At 42.5% G+C, this 17,220-nt stretch overlaps 1 protein-coding gene across 4 annotated transcripts in view; it reads left to right on the top strand.

Moving 5' to 3' along the window:
• Positions 1 to 17,220, top strand: part of LOC137379970 (kinesin-like protein KIF24) — a 130,327-nt gene that overhangs the window by 63,479 nt on the left and 49,628 nt on the right. For all 4 annotated transcript variants that reach the window (XR_010976969.1, XM_068051535.1, XM_068051449.1 and 1 more), the window contains exon 5: positions 13,932 to 14,147. Coding sequence is in view for 3 of the 4 variants with exons in the window: in XM_068051535.1 (XP_067907636.1) it covers positions 13,932 to 14,147 (216 nt within the window). In the remaining variant the exon portion in view is untranslated. The remainder of the gene's footprint in view (positions 1 to 13,931; positions 14,148 to 17,220) is intronic.

Raw genomic sequence — 17,220 nt, 5'->3', positions numbered from 1 at the left:
TTTTTGATGTTGATTGAGATAAATATTGCTCAGGACACCAGGGATAACCCTCTCTGCTCTTCTTCGAAAATAGTGCATGGGATCTTTTACATCCACCCCAGAAAGCAGATGGGGCCTCAGTTTAACGTCTCATCCAAAAGATGGATATATTATAAGTGGAGTCCTAGAATACAAAAGCAAGGAGGTCTTGCTAATCCTTTGTAAATAACTGGTCAGGCTTCAGCTGGAGTATTGTATCCAATTCTGGGTATCACACTTTAGGAAGAATGTCAAAGCCTTATAGAAGGTGAAGAAGAGATTTGCGAGAATGATGAGAGACTTCAGTAATGTGGAGAGAATAAGAAGCTGGGATTGTTCTCCTAAGAGCAGATATGGTGAAAGGAAGATTTAATAGAGTGCTCAAAATCATGAGTTTTGTTAGAGTAAATAAGGAGAAACTTTCCAGTACAAGAATTGGTAACCAGATTTAAGGTTATTGGCATAAAAGCCAGAGGTGAGATTAAATCTTTTTTTTAATGCAGCGAGTTATTATAATCTGGAATGTATTGCCTGAAAAAGTAATGGAAGCAGATTCAAGAGTAACTTTCAAAAGAGAATCAAAGAAATGCTTAAAGGGAAGAAAATCTGCAGGGTGATGGGAAAGAGCAAGATCACAGGCATGTATATCTGTAAATTTACAATAATTTCCCCACCACCTTTAGTCCACGTCATTAACAAAAATTGCAAAGAACAATAATCCCAACACCAAACACTATAGGACTTGATTAGTAACCAGGCCCAAGTAGAAAAGAGGCCACTTTTTTTCCCCCCATCTGTTGGGCATCAGCTGTAACGCCAGCATTTATTGCTCATCCTGAATTGCCCTTCACTTGAACTGCTGCAGTCTGTGTGTTATAGGTACACCCACCGTGCAGTCAGTTTGGGAATTCCAGGATTTTGACTCGGTACGATGAAGAAAGGGTGATATATTTCCAAGTTAGGATGCTGAATCTTGGAGGGGAACTTGCACGTGGTGGTGTTCCCATGTGCCTGCTGCCCTTCTTCTAGGTGGTAGAGGTCATGGGTTTGGAAGGTGGTTTCGAAGAAGCCTTGGCAAGTTGCAGCAGAGCATCTTGTCCACCAGTCGTGGAGGGAGTGAAGGTTTAAGGTGGTAACTGGGATACCAATCAAGTGGGCTATTTTGCCTTGGATGTGTCAGGCTTCTTGATTATTGAAGCTGTCCTCATCCAGGCAAGTGTATTTCACCAAACTCCTTATTTTTGCCTTGTAGATGGTGGAAGGTTGTTGGGGAGTTAGGAGGTGAGTTACTTGCTGTAGATTACCCAGCCTCTGACCTGCTCTTGTAACCACAGTATTTATGTAGCTTGTCCAGTTAAATTTCTGGCCATGGTTCCGCCCCCCCCCCCCCCACCCACCAAGATGCTGGCCCTGGTGATTTATCAACTTTCAAAGATGCTAATCCCATTAATACTTCCTCTCTCCCTATGTTTATCATATCCAATACATCACACTCCTCCTTAACTACAATATCTACATTGTCCTCCACTTTTGTGAAGATAGATGCATCTTCCGCCCCCTACACATAGGTTACCTTTTTGGTCTTTTATGGGCCCTACTGTCTCCTTAGTTATCCTCTTACTCTTAATGTATTGATAATAAAACATCTTTGGGTTCACCTTGATTTTGCTTACCAATATTCTTTCATGTCCTCTCTTTGCTTTCCTAATTTCCTTTTTGATTTCACCCCTCAAATTTCTGTACTCCTCTCGGCTTTCTGTATTATTGAGTTCTAAGTGTCTGACATAAGCTTTCCTTTTCTGGCTTATCTTACCTTGTAAGCTCCTTGACATCCATGGGGTTCTAGACTTGGCCGTCCCACCCTTTTCCTTTGTGGGAACATGTTTACTCTGACCCCTTGAAGCTCCCCTTTGAATGCCTCCCACTGTTCTGACACCTTTTAAGTAGCTGTTTCCAGTCTACTTTTGCTAAATCAGTCCTCAGTTTAGTAAAATTGGCCTTGCCCCAGTTGAGAACTCTAACTCCTATTCTATCTCTGTCCTTTTTGAATGATGATCACTGCCACCAAAATGCTCTCTCACTGCTACTCCTTCCACCTATCAGCTTTATTTCTTAAAAATAAGTCTAAAACTGCGCCATCTCTTGTTGAACTTGCTGCATACTGGCCAAAAACATTCTCCTGAATGCACCTCAAGAATTCTTCTCCCTCAATTCCTTTCACACTAAAACTATCCCAGTTAATATTTGGGTAGTTAAAATCCCCTACTCTAACTGCCCTATTGTTTTTGCAGTTCTCAGATTTTCCTACATATCTGCTCTTCTATCTCCCTCTCTGGGGGTCTATAGTACCCTACCAGCAGTGTGATGGCCTCTCTTTTGTTCCTTAGCTCGATCCATATGGCCTCATTTGATGAACCTTCCAACATATCATCCCTCCTCACAGCTGTAATTGTTTCTTTTACCAAAATTGCCACTCGTCCTCCTTTCTTATCCCCCCTCTATTGCATCTGAAAACCCTGTAACCAGGAACGTTGAGCTGCCATTCCTGTCTATCCTTAAGCCACGTTTCTGTAATAGCTATGATATCATACTGCCACGTGTCTATGTGCCCTCAACTCATCCACTTTATTTGCTATACTCCTTGCATTGAAGTAGATATCCTTGAGCACTGCTAAACTCTTCTTTTTTTATTTTCTAACCTTTGTTTCCTTTGCCTTCCAGACTCATCCACTAATTTTCTGCCTTCCATTTTCATTTCTGATTTTGTCCCAACTGAGTCTATCCTCAGGACCCCATCCCCCTGACTAACTAGTTTAAACCCTCCCCAATAGCACTAGCAAAACGTCCCACAAGGAACTCTGTCCTGGCTGTGTTCAGGTGCAACCCGCCCGGCCTGTACAAGTCCCAATGTCTGAAGAATCTAAAACCCTCTCTCCTGCACCAACTTTCCAGCCACTTATTCATCTGTCTAATCTTTCTATTCCTGTACTCACTTGCAGGTGGCGCTGGGAGTAACCCGGAGATTACTACTTTTGAGGTCCTGCTTGCTAATTCCTTACCTAACTCAGTAAACTCTTTCTGCAGTACCACATCCCTCTTTCTACCTATGTCGTGGACCACGACTGCTGGCTGTTCATCTTCCTACTCAGGATGCTCTGCAGCCACTCAGTGATATCCTTAACCCTGGCACCAGGGAGGCAACACACGATCCTGGATTCACGTCTGTGGCCACAGAAACACCTGTTTGATCCCCTAACTATTGAATCTCCTATCGCTTTCGCTCTTCCAGTCTTCCTTGTGCCTGCCTGTGTAGCTGAGACTTCGCTCTGGCTGTATTCCCCAGATGAACCATCTCCTTCCTCAGTATTCAGTACTGAATACCTCACCTGTATCTAGGGAAGATTGGAAAATTATGCCATGCCCTTCAGCTATCTCCATCCCCACTCTCTTTAGTAACCTGGGATACAAGCCACTCTGACCAGGAGACTTATCCACTATAAGCATGACTAGCCTTTCCAGTAGATGCTGACTATCAATTTTCACCCCATCCATTACCTTTACCATCTCAAGTTCTGCCAATTATTTTGTTAGCATCCTCTTTGTAAATACTGATATAAAGTACTCATTAAATATTCTAGCCTTCCCCTGCATCTCTAAGCATATATCACCTGCTTTGTCCCTAATAGGCCCTACCCTGCCTCTTACTCTTTATCTGAATGCACACATCATTCGTAACAAGGTAGATGAATCGATAGCACAAATAAAAACAAAGGCTGTGTTTGCTGACAAACGCAACCACTAGGTGGTGCAGTACTGGCACATGTACAAATGCAGCCTCATGGACTGAAACATCTCAGGCAGCTGCCAGTAATAAAGATGGCGCTGTTCAAAGTGACAGAAAAAAACAAATTGAACCCAAGCCTCCCTCAATGGCTGCCATTGCCACTTCCGCACCATACCTGGCCCCCTGCAGTACCCCGCTGCCTCTCGCGATCGCTGTTTCGGTTCCCCGCTCCATCCTGCAATCGCCGCATTCAGTTTCCCGCTCCCTCCCACGATTGCAGCTTCTATTCCCTGCTCCCTCCTGCAGCATCAGACTGCTTGCCGCTCCATTCCACCGCTCCCGACTTCTCGCCGCTCCATCTTGCCATTCCCTCCTGCTGCTCGCTCCCCGCACGGAAAAGTGGCAGCAAGGCAGGAAGTGAGCGGCGAAGAGTCCGGAGCAGCAGGATAGAGCAGCAAGCAGGCGGCAGAAGTCTCGAGCAAGCGACACTGGCGAGAACGGCAGGAGGGGGGCGGGCAAGAGAAGCAGCAATTGAGGCGTTGATTACGGGAGGGAGCAGGAGCACTGTTGGACGGGATGGAGGCGGCATTGCGGCCATAGAGCGGTAAAGCAACACTCTGATGTCATTGCATCTGATATCATTACGTGGTGACATTGACGCATGCATGCACGGACCAATCTAGCAAGCTGGAAAATGTTCGGACACATCGATGTTGGCGATCGCTCTGCGCATGTGCTGCGTTGTCAGGAGACACTCTGAAAAATAAATGGGTATGATATGATGGCCATTACAGAGACGTGGTTGCAGAGTAACCAGTGCTGGAAACTGAATATTCAAGGGTATTTGACATTTCGGAAGGATAAGAAGAAAGGAAAAGGAGGTGGGGTAGCTCTGTTAAAGGAGGAAATCAGTACAGTAGTGAGAAATGATCTTGGCCCGGAAGCACAAGATGTCGAATCAGTTTGGTTGGAGATCAGAAATAGCAAGGGAAGGATGTCACTGGTGGGAGTAGTTTATAGGCCACCTAACTAAGCAAGTTAAGGATGGCATCAAATAGAAAGAAAAAGTGTACAATACTGCGAAGATTAGTGGTAGGCCAGGAGATTGGGAATATTTTAGAAACCAGCAAAGGATGACAAAAAAAAGAGGGAGAAATTGGAATACGAGAGTAAACCAGCAAGAAACATAAAAACTGTAAAAGCTTCTACAAGAATATAAAAAGGAAGAGAGTAGCTAAAGTAAATGTTGGCCCCTTAGAAGATGAGACTGAGGGATTAATGATAAACAAGGAAATGGCAGAGACTTTGAACAAGTATTTTTATCTGTCATGATGGAAGATGACACAGGAAATATCCCAAGAATAGTAGAAAATCAAGGGGCAAAAAGGAACTTAAAACAATCACTATCAGTAGGGAAAAACTACTAGGAAAAGTAATGGGACTGAAGTTTTGCGCCAGGTGAGGAGGGGGTCTCAGTCTCCCCTTTCTCCCCTTCTCTTGATAGATGCAACAGGGTTTATCCTTTTTTTAAACACAGTGGTTGAGCTTACCACCTCAGTGAGCGTTTGCTCTTGTTCCTTCAACGTGATTGCAAAAGAACCAATCAGACAGGTTTTCATGAGTTTAAACAAGAAAGAAGTAAGTTTATTACACTCAATGCTCTAACCCGATTTAAAATACTAAAAATACGCCACACATTCACGCGAGAATCACACACACACAAATAGATTACAGAGGGAAACAGATTTAGTGATTGGATTAAAGTCTGGAATAAATGGAATTTAAATACAGTATGTAAGTCCAATAGTCCTCAGCTGCAGTTGTAGTCTTGCAGTTCTCACTGGGCCACGTGCACGGTGGTGGGCTTGCTTTGCTCAGGACTCTCGAAGGCAGAAGGGTGGTGGTTTCTCTTCCCCTGGTTGCTGACTGTAGTAGGCTTGATGGGGGTGGGGGGGTGGTGGTGATGTTCCCAGTCGCAACCGGATCTTGTCTTGATATTTTCTGGGCAGAGAGAGAGAGAGACTGCTTTGTCGCTGGCTTTTCATTTACTGCCTGTCTGCTGTCTGTGTGACAAAACTTACTTCAGAGCTACGCAAGCAGTCACATGGTTCTATCAAACCCCTTTGTCGAGGTTTTTTTCTGGAATCTTCTCTGGAATTCAAGGTGCCACATCACCCCATGGTGTCCATCCACACTTGGAAGGGTTGCCTCTTTCATAGTCAATGGGTGGGAATGGCCTTGACGATCGTGTTGATAAAGCCACTCTAGGTAATTCAATCACTGAGAGCAAGCCATTATTCTGGCTGCAATAAAAACAGAAAGTGCCAGAAATACTCAGCAGGTCTAGCTGCATCTGTGGAGAGAGAAGCAGAGTTAACGTTTCAGGTCACAAACCTCTTTTTGTCTCCAGTTCAATCTCCCTTTCTTTCAAATGTAAATTGCAGTGGCCATCTTGGCTGCTATTTTTTAAATAGTTAACTTGTCATTTTTGTTTCCATTAAAAGTCTCCGATGTAAGTTTCCAACCGATTCAATTAATATTTTCCATTTGGCATATAGCGTTTTCCTGACAAAAGGGTGACAAGTCCCCTGGATCTGATGGCTTGCATCTGAGTATCTTAAAAGAAATGGCTGCAGAGATAGTACTGGTTGTAATCTTTCAAAATTTCCTAGATTCTGGAAAGGTCCAAGCAGATTGGAAAACTGCAAATGTAATAGCTCTGTTCAAGAAAGGAGGGAGACAGAAAGCAGGAAATTATAAGCCAATTAGCCTAACGTCTGTCATTGGGAAAATGCTGGAATGCATTATTAAGGAAGTAGTAGCAGGACATTTTAAAATCATTATACAAACAAGCAGAGTCAACGTGGCTTTGTGAAAGGAAAATAGCGTTTGACAAACTTATTCGAGTTCTTTGAGTATGTAACCAGCAGGTTGATAAAGGGGAACCAGTACATGTGGCGCATTTGGATTTCCAAAAGGCTGGGGACTGTAGAACCAGGGGACACAGTCTCAGAATAAGAGGTAGGCTTTTTAGGACTGAGATGAAGAATTTCTTCACTAGGAGGGTGGTGAATCTTTGTAATTCTCTACCCCAGAGTGCTGTGCAGGCTCAGTCATTGAGTATTTTCATGACAAGAGATTGTTAGGTTTCTAGATAATGATATCGAGATATAGGGATAGTGCAGGAAAATGGCATTGAGGTAGAAGATCAGCCATGATCTAGTTGAATGGTGCACTTGAGGGGCCGAATGGCCTACTCCTGCTCCTATTTCCTATGTCCTATTTGATAAGGTGCTACATAAAAGGTTACTACACAAGGAAACTGAATGGTGTTGAGGGCAATGTATTAGCAAGGATAGAGGATTGGCTAAGGAATAGGAAACAAAGAGTCGGGATAAATGGGTCATTTTCAGGTTGGCAAACTGTAATTAGTGGAGTGCCACAGGTAGCAGTGCTGGGGCTTCAACTACTTACGCTCCATATTAATAACTTGGATGAAGGGACTGTGTGTATTGTAGCCAAATTTGCTGACGATACAAAGATAGGTGGGAAAGCAAGTTGTGTGAGGAGGACACAAAGGCCGAGACTTTATCCTGGCAATGCAGTTGTCAAGGTGTGGGAAAAATGACGCATAGAACCCCGCGTTGCCTTTTTTGTGGGAGGCCCGCTGCATCTAGTGCCAATTAGGCACTTAAGTGGACAGCAGCAGGCCTTCCACGGGATCAAGGACTCCAGAGATGGAGGTACTGCCCATGGAGAGCTGCCAGGCAATCAGAAGCTGGCAGCTCATTCATTGAGCAGTGCCACCGCAGAGGAGTGGTGCTGGACCCAGCCGACAGGTAGGTCAGGGCGAGAGGCTTCTCTTGGGGTGGGTGGGGGCGGTAGCAAGGGCAGGGGGGTGGTTCACAGCGGCCCCCACCTCCTTCTTGATGCTGGGTCCCTCATTCAGGCACTGTGCCTTTTAATGAGGGACATTACCCCCCACCCACCCCCCCACCCCCGAGCCGAAAGCAGCCTGCACAATTTCTTTTTGGTGCCGTGCTTCCTTTGTGGCGACAGGGCTGCCTGCCACATGGTTAATATTGCCCAATTAAGGGCCTTAATTGGCTACGGGATGGGAAGACCATTTGCAGGCTTTCTCACTCTGGACTTAATTTTTGGCAGAGGCAGGAAGGTGGTAGAGTTCCCCATGCCCTCCCCCTTGCCAGCATCCCACCTGATTTTACGCTTTCCCCGCCTTCAATCCTGCCACGGGGGAGAGCATAAAATTCCCCCTAAGAGTTCGCAAAGGGATATAGTTAGGTTTAGTGATTGGGCAAAGAATTTGGTAGATGGAGTATGCTATGGGAAAATGTGAGATTGTTGCCTTTGATGGGAAGAATAGAAAAGCAGAATATTATTTAAACAATGAGAGACTGCAGAATGCTGCGTGCAGTACAGAGGGATCTGGGTGTCCTTGTACATGAATCATAAAAAGTTAGCATGCAGGTACAACATGTAATTATGAAAGCAAATGCAATGTTGGCTTTTATTGCAAGAGGAATGGAGTATAAAAGTCGGGGTATCTTGCTACAACTGTACAGGGCGTTGGTGAGACCACACCTGGAGTACTGTGTATAGTTTTGGCCTCCTTATTTAAGGAGGGATATACTTGTATTGGAGGAAGTTCTGAGAAAGTTCACTAGGCTGATTCCTGGGATGAAGGGGTTGACTTATGAGGAAATGTTGAGCAGGTTGGGTTTATACTCATTGGAGTTTAAAGGAATGAGAGATGATCTTTTGGAAACATAAGATTCTGAGGGGATTTGATAGAGTATACGCTGAGAGATTGTTTCCTCTGGTGGGGGAATCTAGAACTGGGGGCACAGTTTCAAAATAAGGGGTCTGCCATTTAAGATGGAGATGAGTAGGAATTGCTTCTCTGAGGGTCGTTAATCTTTGGAATTCTGTACCCCAGAGATCAGTGGAAGCTGGGTCATTGAATATATTCAAGGCAGAGCTAGACAGATTTTTGATCTACGAGGGAGTCGAAGATTATGGAGGGCAGACAGGAAAGTGGAGTTATGACCATCAGATAAGCCATGATTTTAATGATCTTATTGAATGGCGGAGCAGGCTTGAGGGGCCAGATGGCCTACTCCTGGTCCGACTTCTTATGTTTCTACTACCCGCTTATTATTTACATGCCAGTAGAAGATTTTTGGATTCCCTTTGATGTTAACTGACATTCTATTCTCATACATTCTAAACCTGTCCTTGCATTCCTCATAGTCCTTCTTAGTCTGTTCCTATCTAATATGGTACTACTTCCTTCTGTAGTACTATCCAACACTCTCACTCTTTTATGCACCTTCTATTCCCCTTTTCTACTTCTATATGCTGGTGCCCATCCCCTGCTAATTTAGTTTAAACCCTCCCAAACCTCTCTGGTGAACCTCCCCCAAAGACATTGGTCCCAGTCCTGTCGAGGTGTAACCCGTCCCTTTTGAATAAGTGCCTCCTGCTTTCCAACTGGTTCCAATGTCCAAGGAGTCTGAAGCTCTCCCTTTTGCACTGTGCCTCAAGTCACACATTGATTCTCACTATCTTCCTATTTCTATTCTCGCTAACACATGGCATTGGGAGTAATCAAGTGATTACTACTTTTGGGTTCCTACTTTTTAACTTTCTCTCTAGTTCCTGAAAGTCTGACCGCAGGCCCCCTCTGTGTTGTTGGTACCATTGTGTACCATAACTTCTGGCTCGCTCCCTTCCCCCTGCAGAATATTCTGCACCCTCTCCATGATGTCCGTTATCCTGGCACCTGGGAGGCAACACCCCATGTGGAACTCACAATGATGGTTACAGTATTGCCTAGAATAACTATTAATTTTAATTAATGCCTCCAGACCTGCTCTTCTGTTGTTAATTCAATTACTGGTTATAGCTAGCCGATTGAAATTTTTAATTTTCTGGCTTCTAGTTTAAACGAATGCCCTAATTTAGGGAGAGAAAAGAGAAATACACATCAACCAATCACTTACCTGTTTTCCTGTGACGCACGCTTTGATTTTATTTTCTGTTCCTTGAACGCACTGGCTCTGATTTCTATCGACTCCCAGCTGCTGCTCTTAACTCCGGCACTGTTCTCTCTCGGGGCTCTCGCTCTGTCTTTAAATTACTATATTTGTATAATTTATATCTGCAAAAGTTATTTTCTAAAAGTACTGTTACGGACAGGTGGACATGAGTGTGGGAGGTTCACCTCCTAACTGACCGCAATCGTGTTTTGTTAAAATGTTGCGATAGCCCCCAAGTGTCTTTCGGGTCAAGTAAGCAGACAAATGACAGGTTTTCTCGTCGGTTTAAAAATAAAGGATAACTATTTATTTTTACACAATTCCTGAAATGGTTGCAACCTCATCCATGCAAACATTCACTCACATATACACAAGAATAGATAGAGAGAAAAAAGGTAAGTAGTTTGAAGTTCAAAGTGAGCTAAGTGTTTGTGGTTTACAGTAAACCTGTTGGATCTTTTGAGGAGGACAGTCTCTTTTAAAGATGCAGGCTTGGGTGTTTGTAGTCTTAAACTTGTTGAGGTGTTGTAGAGTTCTATTGGTTACAATGCAGCACAAAACTGGTGATATGGATTTTATTACCTTCACAGATGGTGAGTCTTAAGTCACTTTGTGAAGTCTCTGCCGTGGTGGTTGTTCAGTTATTGTTCAGGATTCTTCTTTCACAGCCTCTGGCTGGACTGCTCTCTGAAGGTGTTGGCTTGATCTCCCCTCTCCCTCCCAAGGGTTACCCTTTTTAAGGTTAAAAAAAAATCGCATTAGAGTTTCTGTTAGGTGACACATAGCCTTCTCCCTTGGTCTGACCACACAATGGACCAGGATGTGGAGACCATGGCTATCAATTGATGTCTGAATGGGGACCATTCTGTTAGCATGGTGCTATTTCGCACCTATTCAGTTTTGGTTTAGGCTGTGAGTCTGTCTGTCTCCAGGCTCCTTTGTTAGTTCATTCATGGCGATAAGAGTTATTAATATGAAACAGTGCTCTTTTCTATTCAAATGGGTTCTCCCCAGAGCTATTTCAGAGGAGGTTAACGAGTTCCGTCTTTTCAAACAGGTTTGTTGATTTCCAGTACAGGAAGGATTACGTGACTGCTAATTCATTTTGACTGTGGTACAAGTGTTCATGTTCTTGTGGATTTGTTCAACAGTTGACTTTTTAAATTCATAATTCTTCCATTTCATTGTTTATTTCATCACAGTTCCTTCCGTGCATAATATACTCTAACTTTCGCCATATGTAATGGAAAATTGGTACGTCTCCCCCCTCGCTTGCATAGTTTTTATTCATCGTACAAGAAATCTTCATAATGCCTACAAAGTGTATTGCTATGATATCGAATATAATTCTGATTATTTTGTTTTGAGAATGCGGATGACTGGGATGAGAACAAACCCCCTAATTTTGTTTGGTAATTTTTTGACTTTGTGTTTCTGGTGAGGAGAGCTATCTGCCAATAGATGAGATTCGTGGCACCTGCTGCTCAATGGAATTTGTGATGAATGCTCTTGACAGGTGGCAGGCCTCACCAAAATATGTCATTTAAAAAAAAATTTAAACATTTTGCTTTGGTCCGTAGCTTTCAAAGCAAAATATAAAATACACCTCATTTTCCATATCTATCTGCATCGTTGACTACTCCTTGATGCTATGAGGATTCTGGTATCATGTATTGAATAGTTAATGGGCTGTTGGAGAACTTTTCCAACTTTGTGCTGCTGGTACAGACCTCAGCCTCCAACAGCGCTGCTGAGAAATTCCAGAATAAGCTGCACCTGATTTTTCAAACCAGTGCAGAGGGTGAAGTTGAAGAATGTTCTTTTGCAGGTAAATTTAACTAAATTGATAGTTATTTTCAACTGTTGGGATGATTTTGATAAAGCCATTCTGGTCACTGAAATCCTAATTGATAAACTACTTTGCTTACTTAGGGGAGATGGTGGTGTAGTGGTAATGTGACTTGACTAGTAATCTAGAGGCCCAGGCTAATGCCGTGACATCAGTTCAAATCTCACCATGGTAGCTGGTGGAATTTAAATTAAATTAATTAATAAATACAATTAATTTTTTAAAAATCTGGAATTGAAAGCTAGTGTCAGTAATGGTGACTTGAAAACTATCATCAATTCTTGTAAAAAAAAATCAGATGGTTCATAATGTCTTTTAGGGAAAGAAATATGCTGTCCTAACCTGGTCTGACCCATGTGTGACTCCAGACGCCCAGCAATGTGGTTGACTCTTTACTGCCTTCTGAAATTGCCTAGCAGGCAGCTCACCACAACCTCTTCAAGGGCAATTAGAGATGAGCAATAAATCCTGGCCTTTCTGTGACACACACATCCTATGAAAGAATTTTTTTAAAAACATGGAATATATAGCATAGAAACAGGCCATTTAGCTCAAATAATCTGTGCTGGAACATGGGGCTTAGTGAGAGAGAGAAACTGAAGGAAATCAGTATTAGTAGAGAAATGGTGTTGGGGAAATTGATGGAACTGAAGGCCGATAAATCCCCAGGGTCTGATGGTATGCATCCCAGAGTACTGAAGGAAGTGGCCCTAGAAATAGTGGATGCATTGGTGGTCATCTTCCAAGATTCTATAGACTCTAGAACAGTTCCTACAGTTTGGAGGGTAGCTAATATAACCCCACTGTTTAAAAAGGGAGGTAGAGAGAAAGCAGGGAATTATAGACCAGTTAGCCTGACATCAGTAGTGGAGAAAATGCTAGAGTCCATTATAAAAGATTTTATAGCAGAGCACTTAAGAGAACAGTGGTAGAATTGGGCAGAGTCAGCATGGATTTACGAAAGGGAAATAATGCTTGACAAATCTACTAGAATTCTTTGAGGATGTAACTAGTAGAGTTGATGAGGGGGAGCCAGTGGATGAGCTTTCGACAAAGTCCCACATAAGAGACTAGCATGTAAAATTAAAGTGCATGGGATTGGGGGTAGTGTATTGCGATGGATAGAAAATTGGTTGGCGGGCAGGAAACAATGAGTAGGGATAAATGGGTCTTTTTCCGAATGGCAGGCAGTGACTAGTGGGGTACTGCATGGATCGGTGCTAGTATCCCAGCTATTCACAATATACATTAATGATTTAGATGAGGGAGCTAAATGTAATATCTCCAAATTTGCAGATGACACAAAACTGGGTGGGAGGGTGAGTTGTGAGGAGGATGCAGAGAGGCTTCAGGGTGATTTGGACAAGTTGAGTGAGTGGGCTAATGCATGGCAGATGCAAAATAATGTGGATAAATGTGAGTTTATCCACTTTGGTAGCAAAAACAGAAAGGCAGATTATTATCTGAATGGCTATAAACTGAGAGAGGGGAATATGCAGCGAGACCAGGGTGTTGTTGTACACCAGTTGCTGAAGGTAAGCATGCAAGTTCAACAGGCGGTAAAAAAGGCAAATGGTATGTTGGCCTTCATAGTGAGAGGAGTACAGGAGCAGGGATGTCTTGCTGCAATTATACAGGGTCTTCGTGAGGCCACACCTGGAATATTGTGTGCAGTTTTGGTCTCCTTATCTGAGGAAGGATGTTCTTGCTATCGAGGGAGTGCAGCGAAGGTTTACCAGACTGATTCCTGTGATGGCGGGACTGAAATGTGAGGAGAGATTGAGTCTGTTAGGATTATATTCACTGGAGTTCAGAAGAGTGAGAAGGGGATCTCATAGAAAGCTATAAAATTCTAACTGGACTTGACAGGGTAGATGCAGGAAGGATGTCCCCGATGGTGGGGGAGTCCAGAACCAGGGGTCATAGTCTAAGGATACGGGGTAAACCTTTCAGGACTGAGATGAGGAGAAATTTCTTCACTGAGAGTGGTGAGCCTGTGGAATTCGCTACCACAGAAAGCAGTTGAGGCCAAAGCATTGTATATTTTCAAGAAGGAGTTATAAATAGCTCTTGGGTTTAAAGGATCAAAGGGTATGGGGTGAAAGTGGGAACAGGTTACTGAGTTGGAGAGTGTGCAGTCTGCATTTGATAAACAAAAACTCAACCTGTTTGAATTCACATTTTGCATCTTCTTTTGTTTTTGCTAATTTTAACTCCTTAGTGGAAAGGCAACTTGTTTTGCATATGGACAGACAGGAGCTGGAAAAACTCATACTATGATTGGAACTAATAAAAATCCAGGGCTATATGCTCTTGCTGCTGAGGACATCTTCCTGCAGCTGCAGACATCTGAGCTGAACAGAGCGCTTTTCATCTGGATAAGCTTCTATGAGATATATTGTGGCCAACTATATGACTTGCTCAATGGTCGAAAAAGGTATGATAATAGAAATGTGTATTTTAAGGCAAAATGGAAATATTTACATTCTGCAGTATTTAGTAAGGATACAATAGTGGAAAAATTACCATTTTTTTAAAATGGCATTTGGTATTTCTGATATGTAATACAAAATTGTGTTTTAGATATGTACCTGTATAAGCATTAAAAGTGACATACATTTGACTAATATTTCTCAAAATGGACATTGAGAGAGGCACAGAATCATAATAGATAAGTGTGATGCTTTGTAGACAAATGCAATCGTGCACTCACCCCTTCACAAAGATCAGAAAAATAAATACAGATGAGGGAAGCTGCTTATCCACCCAGCTCATCGTTCCATAGAAACTAACAAATAACGTCCTGTTGAGCCTGCTGCGCCATTCAGTATGATCATGGCTGATCTTCAGCTTCAACTCCAATTTCCCATCTGCTCCCCATATTCCTTGATTCATTAAGAGACCAAAAATCTGTTTAGCTCAGCCTTAAATATACTCACCAATGGAGCATCAACATCCCGCTGGGATAAAGAATTCCAAAGATTCACAACCCTTTGAGTGAAGACTTTTCTCCTCTTTTCAGTGCTATATTTTTTTTAAATTCATGCATGGGATGTGGGCATTGCTGGAGGCCAGCATTTATTGTCCATCCCCTAATTGCACTTGAGAAGATGGTGGTGAGCTGCCTTCCTGAACCGCTGCAGTCCATGTGGGGTAAATGATCACCTCCTTATCCTGTACCCCCATGTTCTAGATCCCCCAGCCAGCGGAAACAACCTCTGTGTTGATCCTGTCGAGCCGCTTCAGAACCTTCTACGTTTCAATGAGATCACCTCTCATTCTTCTGAACTCTAGAGAGTAATAGGTTCAATTTACTCAGCCTCTCATCATAGGACAACCCTCTCGTCCCAGGGACCAATCTAGTGAACCTTCGGTGTACTGCTTCCGATGCAGGCGTATCGTTCCTTAAATATGGAGACCAAAATTGAACACAGTACTCCGCTGTGGTCTCACCAAAGCCCTGTACAATTGAAGGAAAACTTCCTTATTCTTGTTCTCCAATCATCTTCCAGTGAAGACCAACATGTCATTTGCCTTCCTAATTGCTTGCCGTACCTGCATGCTAACTTTGTGTTCCTGTACAAGTACACCCAAGTTTCTCTGAAACTCTAGAAGTTTCACACCTTTAAAATTCTACTTTTCTATTCTTACTACCAAAGTGAATAACGTCAAACTTCCCCACATGATACTTCATGTTGTTGCCCATTCACTGAACCTGTCTATATCTCTTTGCAACCTCCTTGTGTCCTCCTCACAGCTTACATTCCCACCTAGCTTTGTATCGTCAGCACACTTGGGATATAGTACTCTTGGTCTCTAATTAATGTAGATTGTAAATAGCTGAGGTCCCAGCACTGATCTTTGCAGCTCTCCACTAGTTACAGGCTACCAACTTGGAAATACCCTGTTTATCCCTAATCTGTGCTTCCTGTCCATTAGCCAATCCTCTATTCATGCCAATATGTTGCCTCCAACCCCATGCATCCTTATCTTGCGTATTAGCCTTTTGTGCAGCACCTTATTGAATTACTTTTGGAAATCCAAGCATACTACATCTACTGGTTCCCCTTTATCTATCATACTAGTTACATCCTCAAACTAATAAATTTGTCAAATATTATTTCCCTTTGTAAAACCTTGTTGACTCTATCTGATCATTCTATGATTTTTCTAAGTGCAATGTTAAAACTTCCTTCATAATAGATTGCAGCACTTTCCTGACGACTGATGTTAGGCTAACTGGCCTGTAGTTCCCTGTTGTCTCTCCCTCCTTTTTTGAATAGCAGTATTACATTTACTAACTTCCAATCCATAGGGAATGTTCTAGAATCTAGGGAAATTTGGAAAATCATAACCAACACATCCAATATCTCTGCAGCTACCTCTTTAGAACCCTCGGATGTAGACCATCAAGTCCTGTGGATTTAATAGATTTTAGTCCCTTAAGTTTCTCCAGTACTTTTTCTCTGCTGATATCAATTACCTTCATTTCCTCACTCTTATTAGCCCTTTGGTTACCCTCTGTTTCTGTGCAATTTGGGTCTTCTACAGCGAAGACAGACACAAAATATTTGTTCAATGTCTTTGCCATTTCCTCATTTCCCTGATGATTTGTCTTATCTCTGTCTCTAAAGGACCACTGTTTCGCTACTCTCCGTTTTATATACTTGTAAAATTTCTTAGTCTTGGCTAGTTTACTTTCATATTCTGTTTTTTTTCCCTTTTTACCAACTCCCTCCATTAAAGTGTCTAACCACCTGTTGAATGCTGCCAGCTCTTCATTGCCTCCCAGCTGGAAGACCATTTCAAGTATTAATCACTCTTTGTGTGAAGAAGTTCTTAGAACCATAGAAAAATTACGGCACAGAAGGAGGCCATTCAGCTCGTCGTGTCTGTGCTGACTTCAACTTCATCAGTCCTGAACTGGTTAGCTTGTTTAGGTTTGGTATCATTTTGGGCAATAAGGAAAGTTTCTGTGTTCTTAAACATGGCATGTTATTTAATTGTTGCTATTTTAGAGACTATGTACTGGAAACAAGGGAGAAAATAATAAAGGTATTGTGGTTTTGAAATAACTAGCGAAACTCAAAGTAGGTTTAAAGTAAAAAAAAAAGTTAAAAGTAAAGCAGATAGGGCAGTAATGGCAACACCCAAAGCTGTTGAAAGACAGAGGCGACAGAGGCGTTGGCCCCAGTTTTCCAATATTCATTAAATATGCAATTATATATGGGACTGGAGAGTAGCTGCTACAACACATTTGTGAAGAAGTGAGAGAAGGATAAATCGGATGACTATAGACCAGTCAATGTAATGTGGGCAAACTCTTAGAATCTATAATTGAAGGTAAATTTAGTAACAATTAGAAATGTATCGGTTAATTAACAAGATTTATTAAAGGTAAGTCATGCTGGACTAATTTAATAATTTTTGAACAAGTGACTGGATAAAGGAATACAATCTAACCATGTCAAGTTCTTTGAAGAAGTTAGACAAGAACAGTATCGTGGATA

Source organism: Heterodontus francisci, chromosome 1 (genome assembly GCF_036365525.1).
Source record: "Heterodontus francisci isolate sHetFra1 chromosome 1, sHetFra1.hap1, whole genome shotgun sequence".
NCBI lineage: Eukaryota > Metazoa > Chordata > Chondrichthyes > Heterodontiformes > Heterodontidae > Heterodontus > Heterodontus francisci.
This window is presented reverse-complemented; position numbering and strand designations above follow the sequence as displayed.